The 10,000-nt window shown below is 46.4% G+C and overlaps 2 protein-coding genes across 14 annotated transcripts in view; one reads left to right on the forward strand and one right to left on the reverse strand.

The window, feature by feature from the left end:
- Positions 1 to 132, reverse strand: part of LOC126983791 (H/ACA ribonucleoprotein complex subunit 1-like) — a 9,467-nt gene extending 9,335 nt beyond the window's left edge. For 2 of the 11 annotated variants that reach the window (XM_050836918.1, XM_050836907.1), the window contains exon 1: positions 1 to 132. This exon is cut by the window's left edge and continues 21 nt beyond it. The gene's annotated coding sequence lies outside the window, so the exon portion shown is untranslated. The other 9 variants (XM_050836913.1, XM_050836908.1, XM_050836915.1 and 6 more) reach the window with 7 other exon arrangements.
- Positions 133 to 1,456: 1,324 nt separating this feature from the next.
- LOC126983804 (uncharacterized) overlaps positions 1,457 to 10,000 on the forward strand; it is a 9,673-nt gene continuing 1,129 nt past the window's right edge. Inside the window, exons 1-9 of one of the 3 annotated variants that reach the window (XR_007736252.1) lie at positions 1,457 to 1,561; positions 2,495 to 2,715; positions 3,521 to 3,670; positions 4,935 to 5,156; positions 5,510 to 5,732; positions 6,211 to 6,357; positions 6,814 to 6,924; positions 8,904 to 9,219; positions 9,313 to 10,000. The exon at positions 9,313 to 10,000 is cut by the window's right edge and continues 1,129 nt beyond it. Coding sequence is in view for 1 of the 3 variants with exons in the window: in XM_050836923.1 (XP_050692880.1) it covers positions 2,641 to 2,715; positions 3,521 to 3,670; positions 4,935 to 5,156; positions 5,510 to 5,732; positions 6,211 to 6,357; positions 6,814 to 6,924; positions 8,904 to 8,995 (1,020 nt within the window). In the remaining 2 variants the exon portion in view is untranslated. Of the gene's footprint in view, positions 1,562 to 2,494; positions 2,716 to 3,520; positions 3,671 to 4,934; positions 5,157 to 5,509; positions 5,733 to 6,210; positions 6,358 to 6,813; positions 6,925 to 8,903 lie in introns of all 3 variants that reach the window. The other 2 variants (XR_007736253.1, XM_050836923.1) reach the window with 2 other exon arrangements.

A 10,000-nucleotide genomic window follows, 5' to 3' on the forward strand; every position in this document is an offset into this window, starting at 1 on the left:
TGTGGAGACTTAGCCGTGAGTACAGTGAGGAAAACACACTTAAAATACAGTAATTACAAGGGAGTCTCACCGCCCTCAAGGTACAGAAGCCGGACCGGACCACGTGTTGCAGGCAGCCTCCTCTTCCTCCTCCTCCTCCTCTTCTTCTTCCTCCTCTTCTTCGTCTCCTCCTCTTCGTATCTCCAAAAAGGAAACAGAAAGAAGAAGAATTGTAAAGCTAACATTAATTAAGGGTGCTCCACTTCACTACGGACACTTATAGATACTTCACTACGCACTTATAATAAATTAAATACTTCACTGCGCACATTTTTAAATACGTCATTACGCACACTTTTAAATACTTCACTATGCACACTTTTAAATACTTCACTACACACACTTATACGCTTCACTACGCGCACTTTACACTTTTCACTCCGGGCCAGGGTTATACTACTACTACTACTACTACTACTTCTACTACTACTACTACTACTACTACTACTACTACTACTACTACTACTAATGCCTAATACAGTTTTAATTCGCCCAAACAGTTCATTGGAAACACTTTGGAAACACTTTGGAAACACTTTGGTAACACTTTGGAAACACTTTGGAAACAGATAGGGTAAAAATGGGTACCTTGTTTCAATACACACAACCATATAACAGATTTTTAATAGCGTTTTTTTATTAAATGGTAAAATTAAACCTTTTTTTACATAGAGGAGGAAAGAAGAGATGAAAGAAAAAAATACTGGTCAATGATTCCTCTTAAATAACATGATCTTGCTCAGTAATGATAGAAATAATAATAATGATGATAATAATGATAATAATAATAATAATAATAATAATAATAATAATAATAATAATGATAATAATGATAATAATAATAACAAACATGGCAACTCCTCTAGTCCATTGCTGTTATTAAGTCATATTTACCAAGATTCACACAATTCCACACCTCGAAACTCATCCTACAGACACAATGTAAACTTGCTAACAAAAGACCATGATAAAAATACTAAATAAATTAACAAAACACTCAAATAACAGCGAATACTAATAGAAAACAATAGACCACTGGCAACTCCTCCCCTCTTGTTGACAGCACCGTTACTAGATTGTCGTACTTGGAGTTTTGTTTCTGGCTATTTCTGACCACAAACAAATACCACAAAGATACCGATATGCATTTATAATTAGTGTTAAAATCGGCTCTCTTTTTGCAATATCCATGGGCCAGAAACCGATAAATACAATGTTATGCTGCATACGATAATCTAGTAACATTGCGTGACAGCTATTAGGGATTTGGGGATGCTGGTTAACTCTTGCATAAAGGTTTTGGACATTATAGGGATGAGAGAATAGAGATGCACTACACTTAAATACTTCTCCACACTTAAATACCTCACTACAGTAAATTCTAATAGAAAACAAAAGACCGCTGGCAACTCCCCCTTGTTGACAGCTGTGAGGGAGGGCGGCCAGGGAGGGAGTGTGTGGGTGCTGCTCGTCCCTTATTTCCTGCTTTTTCCCGCCTTATTCCTGCAGTTCCTAGAGGGAGGTCAGTATGGCAGGTAGAGGGATCCTTCAGGACTCTAATGATACTAACTGGAGCCGTGATAAGCGTGTTAGATAAGAGATATGAGGGAAAACATAGGAGGGTGTGGAGGGAGACAGGAAGGCGGGTGTAGTTGTCAGTTAAGAAATATTTACATTATTCATTATTTTCCTTCTTATCCAAACAGATCCTACAGTGAGGTCAGTATGGCAGGTAGAGGGATCCTTCTGGCCCATAATGACACTAACTGGATCCTTAATAAGCGTGTTAATTAAGAGATATGAGGAAAAATATAGGAGGGTGTGGAGGGAGGAAGAGGAAGTCGGGTACAGTTGTTAGTTGAGAAATATTTATATTATTCATTATTTTCCTTTTTATCCAAACAGATCCTACAGGGAGGTCAGTATGGCAGGTAGAGGGATCCTTCTGGCCCATAATGACACTAACTGGATCCTTAATAAGCGTGTTAATTAAGAGATGTGAGGAAAAATATAGGAGGGTGTGGAGGGAGAAAGAGGAACTCTGTTAAGAAATATTTACGTTTTCATTATTTTCCTTCTTATTCAAACAGATCCTACAGGGAGGTCAGTATGGCAGGTAGAGGGATCCTTCTGGCCCATAATGACACTAACTGGATCCTTGATAAGCATGTTAATTAAGAGATATGAGGAAAAATATAGGAGGGTGTGGAGGGAGAAAGAGGAACTTGGTTAAGAAATATTTACGTTTTCATTATTTTCCTTCTTATTCAAACAGATCCTACAGGGAGGTCAGTATGGCAGGTAGAGAGATCCTTCTGGCCCATAATGACACTAACTGGATCCTTAATAAGCGTGTTAATTAAGAGATATGAGGGAAAATATCGAAGGGTGTGTAAGGTGAGACTAAAAACCAGAGTTAATATTTCCTTTCACTCATTCTTGACTCATCCCTCAGAGCCATGGCCATGCAATGAGTGGCGGCTGGCTGTGGTGATGGTGGTGGTGGTGGCGGCCGAGGAGAGCAGAGCCAGTGAGCCGTGAGGAGCCGTACAGGAGCCGCAGAGAGGAGCGAGAGAGAGGGAGGAAGCTGCCACCACACTGATGGAAGGGGAAGGGAAGGTGCGATTTTTGCCTCAGAAGAGCAACTCGCCGACCTGCTGCGCCTTCCATCCCAAGGTGCGTTAGGGTGAGGTCATATCCTACCTGGTGCGTTAGTGAGAGGTCATATTCTACCTGGTGCGTTAGTCTGTGGTCAATATCCTACCAGGTGCGTTAGGGTGAGGTCATATCCTACCTGGTGCATTAGTGAGAGGTCATGTTCTACCTGGTGCGTTAGTCTGTGGTCAATATCCTACCTGGTGCGTTAGGGTGAGGTCATATCCTACCTGGTGCGTTAGGGTGAGGTCATATTCTACCTGGTGCGTTAGTCTGTGGTCAATATCCTACCTGGTGCGTTAGGGTGAGGTCACATCCTACCTGGTGCGTTAGTCTGTGTGGTCATATCCTACCTGTACTTACCTATTTGTAGTATGCAGGGCCTGAGGTCAAGCTGGGTCAGTCCTGTCTTGTCTCCCAATTTATATTTATCCAGGATTTTTTTTATTTTAAGGTCACTGCCCGAGGTCAAGTTGGGTCAGTCCTGTCTCCCAATCTATATTGCCCAGCATTTTATTATTATTTTAAGGTCACTGCCTGAGGTCAAGTTGGGTCAGTCCTGTCTCCCAATCTATATTTGTCCAGCATTGCTTTATTTTAAGGTCATGCTGGGTCAGTCCAGTCTCCCAATCTACATTTATCCAGCATTTTATTATTATTTTAAGGTCACTGCCTGAGGTCAAGCTGGGCCAGTTCCTCTAATGTAGTCTCGTATGGCAGGCTTGATGCGTCATTGTACATTTTTATTGTGTCACTGTATCATTATAAGTTATTACGTACACCATTACTGTTATCGGCATCACTTAATCTCCTTCCCCCCCCACAGGACCGGTATGCCTTTGCGTTCGGCGGCAGCGAGGGTGAGGTCAGCCTGGTGAGTGCCCTGCGTGGCGAGGTGGTCCGCTCAGTGGCCCTGGGAACCCTCAACCTTGCCCGGGCTATCAACGCACTTGCCTTCTCCCCCGATGGCACAAAGGTGAGGGACTGATTAACCCCTCCGCTGCGATTGGCATGGATTTCGCCTTCAATGGTAGCCTGGTAACTTCCTCCCAGGTCTTTCTCTGCCTCTGTGGTGGATAGTGACCCATGTTGATAATTCCTTGACTGCAGATTTCCTACAAGCAGACCTCACCAAGCTACAGGAGTGGAACAAAAAGTGGCTGCTACAGTTCAATGAGAAAAAATGTAAAGTCCTGCAGCTTCGGAGGGGATATCCAGCACACCTATACCACATGGGACACACTCCACTATCCACCACAGGGGCAGAGAAGGACCTGGGAGTGTATGTTACCAGGCTACCAGTGAAGGGATATCCAGCACACCAATACCACATGGGACACACTCCACTATCCACCACAGAGGCAGAGAAGGACCTGGGAGTGTATGTTACCCGGCTACCAGTGAAGGGATATCCAGCACACCAATACCACATGGGAAACACTCCACTATCCACCACAGTGGCAGAGAAAGAAAGAGTGTTGCCACCGGCCCAGTGAAGGGATATCCACCTATACCACATGGGAAACACTCCACTATCCACCACAGGGGCAGAGAAGGACCTGGGAGTGTATGTTACCAGGCTACCAGTGAAGGGATATCCAGCACACCAATACCACATGGGAAACACTCCACTATCCACCACAGGGGCAGAGAAAGACCTGGGAGTGTATGTTACCAGGCTACCAGTGAAGGGATATCCAGCACACCAATACCACTTGGGAAACACTCCACTATCCACCACAGGGGCAGAGAAGGACCTGGGAGTGTATGTTACCAGGCTACCAGTGAAGGGATATCCAGCACACCAATACCACATGGGAAACACTCCACTATCCACCACAGGGGTAGAGAAAGACCTGGGAGTGTATGTTACCCGGCTACCAGTGAAGGGATATCCAGCACACCAATACCACATGGGAAACGCTCCACTATCCACCACAGGGGCAGAGAAAGACCTGGGAGTGTATGTTACCAGGCTACCAGTGAAGGGATATCCAGCACACCTATACCACATGAGAAACACTCCACTATCCATCACAGGGGCAGAGAAGGACCTGGGAGTGTATGTTACCAGGCTACCAGTGAGGGTGAAATCCATGCCTATAGCAGCGGGCAGGTTAAGCAAGTTGTTCTCTCATACAATTCCTGAGTTAATTTTTTCTTATATATATTTTTGGATTCTAGTTTAGCTTATCCTTGACATCTCCTCCCCCTCCCCCTCCCCCTCCCTACCCCCCCAGGCCATCAGTTCCTCAGTGTCCCGCAAGGTGGTATTAATGGACGTGGAGCGCGGGGCGACCCTCCTCGCCTACGACAACTGTGCCAGCCCCCAGGAGTCGCCCCGCCAGCCCCTCGCAACCCACCCCGCCCTGCCCCACCTGGCCGCCTGCCCCGCTGTGAATGGCCGGGGCATAACGCTGCTGGACCTGAGGATGCCACTGCCCCTGGACTTTATTTATGATGTGAGTGCTGGCGGAGTGCTATGGGGTGCGGGTTTTTCGTCGTCGATTTTTTTTTTTTTTTTTTTTCGGGATTTTTTTTTCCGAGTTCCGTCTTTTTTTCCGAGTTTCTTTTTTTTTCTGAGTTCCGATTTTTTTTCATTTTTTTTTTTTTTTTTTTTTTTTTGCCCTTATTCCACATCTTTATCCTCTCTCTCTCTCTCTCTCTCTCTCTCTCTCTCTCTCTCTCTCTCTCTCTCTCTCTCTCTCCTTATTCCTCATCTTTATCCTCTCTTTCCCTTCTTCCTTTCCTTCTCTCTCTCTCTCACACACTCTCTCTCTCTCTCTCTCGCTCTAAAACACCTCCCTTCCCACAGATTCACGAGGATACCATTCATGACCTCCTCTTCCTCGACGGGTCATGGCCTTGGGGGTCAGGCAAAGCGGTGCTGCTCTCAGGGTCGGGCACGGGGGAGGTCAAGGTCACGGGGCTCGATGGGCGGCCGGTGTGCTCGTTCTCGACCCATGCACCCGTGACCTTGCTTCACCCGTCACCCGATAAGTTCAATACTAATACGGCGCTTTTGAACGGCTACCCAAGTGAGTGTTTTTATTATTGTTGTTATTATTATTATTATTATTATTATTATTATTATTATTATTATTATTGTTGTTGTTGTTGTTATTGTTATTTCTCTTCCTCTCCTAAATCATTCTCTTCTCCTCCTCCTCCTCCTCCTCCTCCTCTCATTTCTCTTCCTTCCCTCCATTCTTCTTTTTCCTCCTCCTCCTCCTCCTCCTCCTCTTACCATTTCTCTTCCTCCTTTCCTCCATCCTTCTTTTTTTCTCTTCCTTCCCTCTATCCTTCCTTTTCTTCCTCCTCCTCCTCCTCTCATTTCTCTTTCTTCCCTCCATTCTTCTTTTTCCTCATCCTCCTCCTCCTCCTCCTCCTCCTCCTCCCATTTCTCTCCCTTCCCTCCGCCCTTACTTCCCATATCTCATTTTTCCCTTCCTTCCTTCCTTCCTTTCTTCTCTCCATCTCCTCCTCCCTCCCCTCACCCCTTCCTTCTCTCCCCAGGTGTGATGTTGGTCAGCTCAGGGGAGGGGCTGGTGTGCTGGGGGGTGGGGCGGAAGCCGTGGAAGTGGGAGGCGGATCGCATCCACCCGGCGCGCGTCAGTCGGATGAAGTACACAGAAAGTGGAGGGATTCTGTACACGGCCCAGGGTAAGTGTGTGTGTGTGTGTGTGTGTGTGTGCGCCTGGTAACATAGGGGCCCAGGTCTTTCTCTGCCTCTGTGGTGGAACGAACTTGTAGAATTTAGACTGACATTGACCATTGAGGAAAAAGACTGAAGATTTCTATGTTGCATGTTAGAAAAGGTAATGTTTAAGGGCTTAGAGAATACAGGACGAGAAACAACAAGTAGAATTTAGACTGACATTGACCATTGAGGAAAATACTGAAGATTTCTACGTTGCATGTTGAAATAGGAAACATTTAAGGGCTTAGAGAAAACCTTGAAGTACATGTTATCAGGCTTACAGTGAGGGTGAAATCCGTGCCAATCTCAGCGACAGGCGTGTCAAGCAAGTCCTACATTCATACATTTTACCAAGTTTATTTTTTCTCATATATATTTTGGTTCTAATCCAATCCCTCTAATCAATCCCACCCCCACAGGTCCATCAGTCCACCGCCACCGTCGCTATCCGGACCACCATCAACCGCTGGGCCAGGTGTACTCCCACAGTGCACCCATCCTGGATCTGGACCTGTCCCCTCACAACGAATGTATCCTTGACAGCGCTGGGGTCAGGGGAGGCTAGTCTGGGCTGTCAGTGAGGGCCGAGGGAGGTGGGAGGCTGGGTTCAGTTGTCGGTGGTTGGTTTCTTAAGGACACTGGGGGTCAGAGGAGGGCTAGTCAGGGCCGTTTGTGAGGGCCGAGGGAGGTGGGAGGCTGGGCTCAGTTGTTGGTTGAGTGGTCGGTTTCTTAAGGACACTGGGGGTCAGTGGAGGGCAAGGCTGGGCTGTCTGTATGGGCCAAGGGAGTGGGGAGGCTGGGTTCAGTTGTTGGTTGAGTGGTCGGTTTCTTAAGGACACTGGGGGTCAGTGGAGGGCAAGGCTGGGCTGTCTGTATGGGCCAAGGGAGTGGGGAGGCTGGGTTCAGTTGTTGGTTGAGTGGTCGGTTTCTTAAGGACACTGGGGGTCAGTGGAGGGCAAGGCTGGGCTGTCTGTGAGGGCCAAGGGAGTGGGGAGGCTGGGTTCAGTTGTCGGTTGAGTGGTTGCTTTCTTAAGGACACTGGGGGTCAGAGGAGGGCTAGGCAGGGCTGTTTGTAAGGGCGGGTGGAGGGGGGAGGCTGGGTCTGGTTGTCGGTTGAGTGGTTGGTTTCTTAAGGACACTGGGGGTCAGAGGAGGGCTAGGCAGGGCTGTCTGTGAGGGCCAAGGGAGTGGGGAGGCTGGGTTCGGTTGTTGGTTGAGTGGTTGGTTTCTTAGGGGCACTGGGGGTCAGGGGAGGGCTAAGCAGGACTGTCTGTAAGGTCCAAGGGAGGGGGGAGGCTGGGTTCGGTTGTTGGTTGAGTGGTTGTTTTGCTGGTGGCCTTGTTTGGTGAGAGGGTAAGGTCAGATTGAGTTAGGTTGGATGTGGTTGTCGCCCAAAACACCTATTTGACAAGGCTTTCGTAGGTGTTTTGGGCATTTCCAGTAGTAGTTTCATGACCCTGGTGGTAGTGTGACCCTTCCTCTGTACCATGAACTTACAGAAACACTCATTTTACAAGGCTTTTGTAGGAGTTGTGTGCATTTCCAGGAGTAGCTTTATGACCCTGGTGGTAGTGTGACCCTTCCTCTGTACCATGAACTTAAAGAAACACTCATTTGACAAGGCTTTTGTAGGAGTTGTGTGCATTTCCAGGAGTAGCTTTATGACCCTGGTGGTAGTGTGACCCTTCCTCTGTACCATGAACTTAAAGAAACACTCATTTGACAAGGCTTTTGTAGGAGTTGTGTGCATTTCCAGGAGTGGTTTTATGACCCTGGTGGTAGTTTGACCCTTCCTCTGTACCATGAACTTAAAGAAACACTCATTTGACAAGGCTTTTGTAGGAGTTGTTTGCATTTCCAGGAGTAGCTTTATGACCCTGGTGGTAGTGTGACCCTTCCTCTGTACCATGAACCTCAAGAAACACTCATTAGAACCTGACTGACCCCCTCTTTGACCTTCAGAAACAGCTGACGTGGGAAGCGAAAATGTCTTATAGTACCACAGAGCATGTCAGTATGTCCAATTCCTCATCTTTCTATCCTACAGTGACCTGGCAATGACCCCCTGATGATGCTGATGGTTAAGTAAGAAGTAATTATGTGTTGGGTCAACTGGTCATAGGGCTAATGGGATGGAGGTCAGGTCAGGTCAGTGTGTCATCCTCCTCCTCTCTCTCTCTCCCACAGTGACCCGATAATGACTTTTGATAATGATGTTGAACTAAGATTAAGTAATTTTGCGTCGGGTCAGCTGGTCATGGGATGGAGGTCAGGTCAGTGTGTCCTCATTTCTCTCTCCCACAGTGACCCGATAATGACTTTTGATAATGATGTTGAACTAAGATTAAGTAATTTTGCGTCGGGTCAGCTGGTCATGGGATGGAGGTCAGGTCATTGTGTTCTTCTCCTCATTTCTCTTTCTCCCTCAGTGACCCGACAATGACCCCCTCGATGATGCTGGTGATGGAGATGAAACAAGAATTGACCTTTTCCTTAACCAGCCTGTCAGATCTCATCACAGCATCCCAGGACAGCAGCATTGGTCTGCTCCACCTGGGGGCCCCCAACCATGGGTGGACTCAGAGGTGCGAGTTTACCTGAGCGGATGTGAAGTGGATGAGGGTTGGGTGTGGGTGGGTGCATGAATGGGTGTGAATGGATGAGTGAGTGTGGGTGGATGACAGAATGAGTGGTTTTGTCTTTTTCTTTTTTATGTGGATGAGTAAATAAGTGAGTGGATGAGGGACTAGGCATGGGTGGATGACAGAATGAGTGGTTTTGTCTTTCTTTTTTATGTGGATGAATGAATAAGTGGATAAGTATAGGTGGATGAGGGACTGGGTGTGGGTGGGTGAGTGTATGCGTGGTTTTGTCTTTTTCTTTTTTACATGGATGAGTAAATAAGTGGATAAGTTTAGGTGGATGAGTGAATTGGTGTAGGTGGATGAGTGAATGGGTGTCAATGGATGAGAGAACAAGTCATTTTTCATTATTTTTATGTGGATGAATGAATAAGTGGATGAGTGGATGAGGAGGTGGATTTTACTGAACTGAGTCAAGAGTTTTATTTCCTTTAATTTCACACTCATCCTCTTAGTGTGTGTGTGTGTGTGTGTGCGTACAAATCCACAGTGCATTCTAGTTGTATACAAAACCGTGTGTGTGTGTGTGTGTGTGTGTGTGTGTGTGTGTGTGTGTGTGTGCTTACAAATCCACCGCAAAGCATTCTAGTTGTGTACAAAACCATGTGTGTGCGTGCGTGTGTGTGTGTGTGTTCCTATCTTCAATGTTTTCCTGTCTTCTGTTATTATCATTTACCATTATCATCATTATTATTATTATCATTATCATTCTACTGTTGGCCCGTAAGACATCTAAGGTTTTGGCGATGGAGGCAACAGCATTTATTTTATATTTTATTTCATTTTATTTTATTTTATTTATTTTTTGTCCACATACTTCTTTGGAAATGCCCTGCGAGACCCATTTACGGCTGCACGGGAGTTTGAACGCTGAGCTCCTGAATGTACTGTGCAGAGGAATTGTTTACTGAGCACAACAGCTGTCAGGAAATGGAATAAAACACCCCATTTTCAGCTATATAGG

This window comes from Eriocheir sinensis, chromosome 54 (assembly GCF_024679095.1).
Source record: "Eriocheir sinensis breed Jianghai 21 chromosome 54, ASM2467909v1, whole genome shotgun sequence".
NCBI lineage: Eukaryota > Metazoa > Arthropoda > Malacostraca > Decapoda > Varunidae > Eriocheir > Eriocheir sinensis.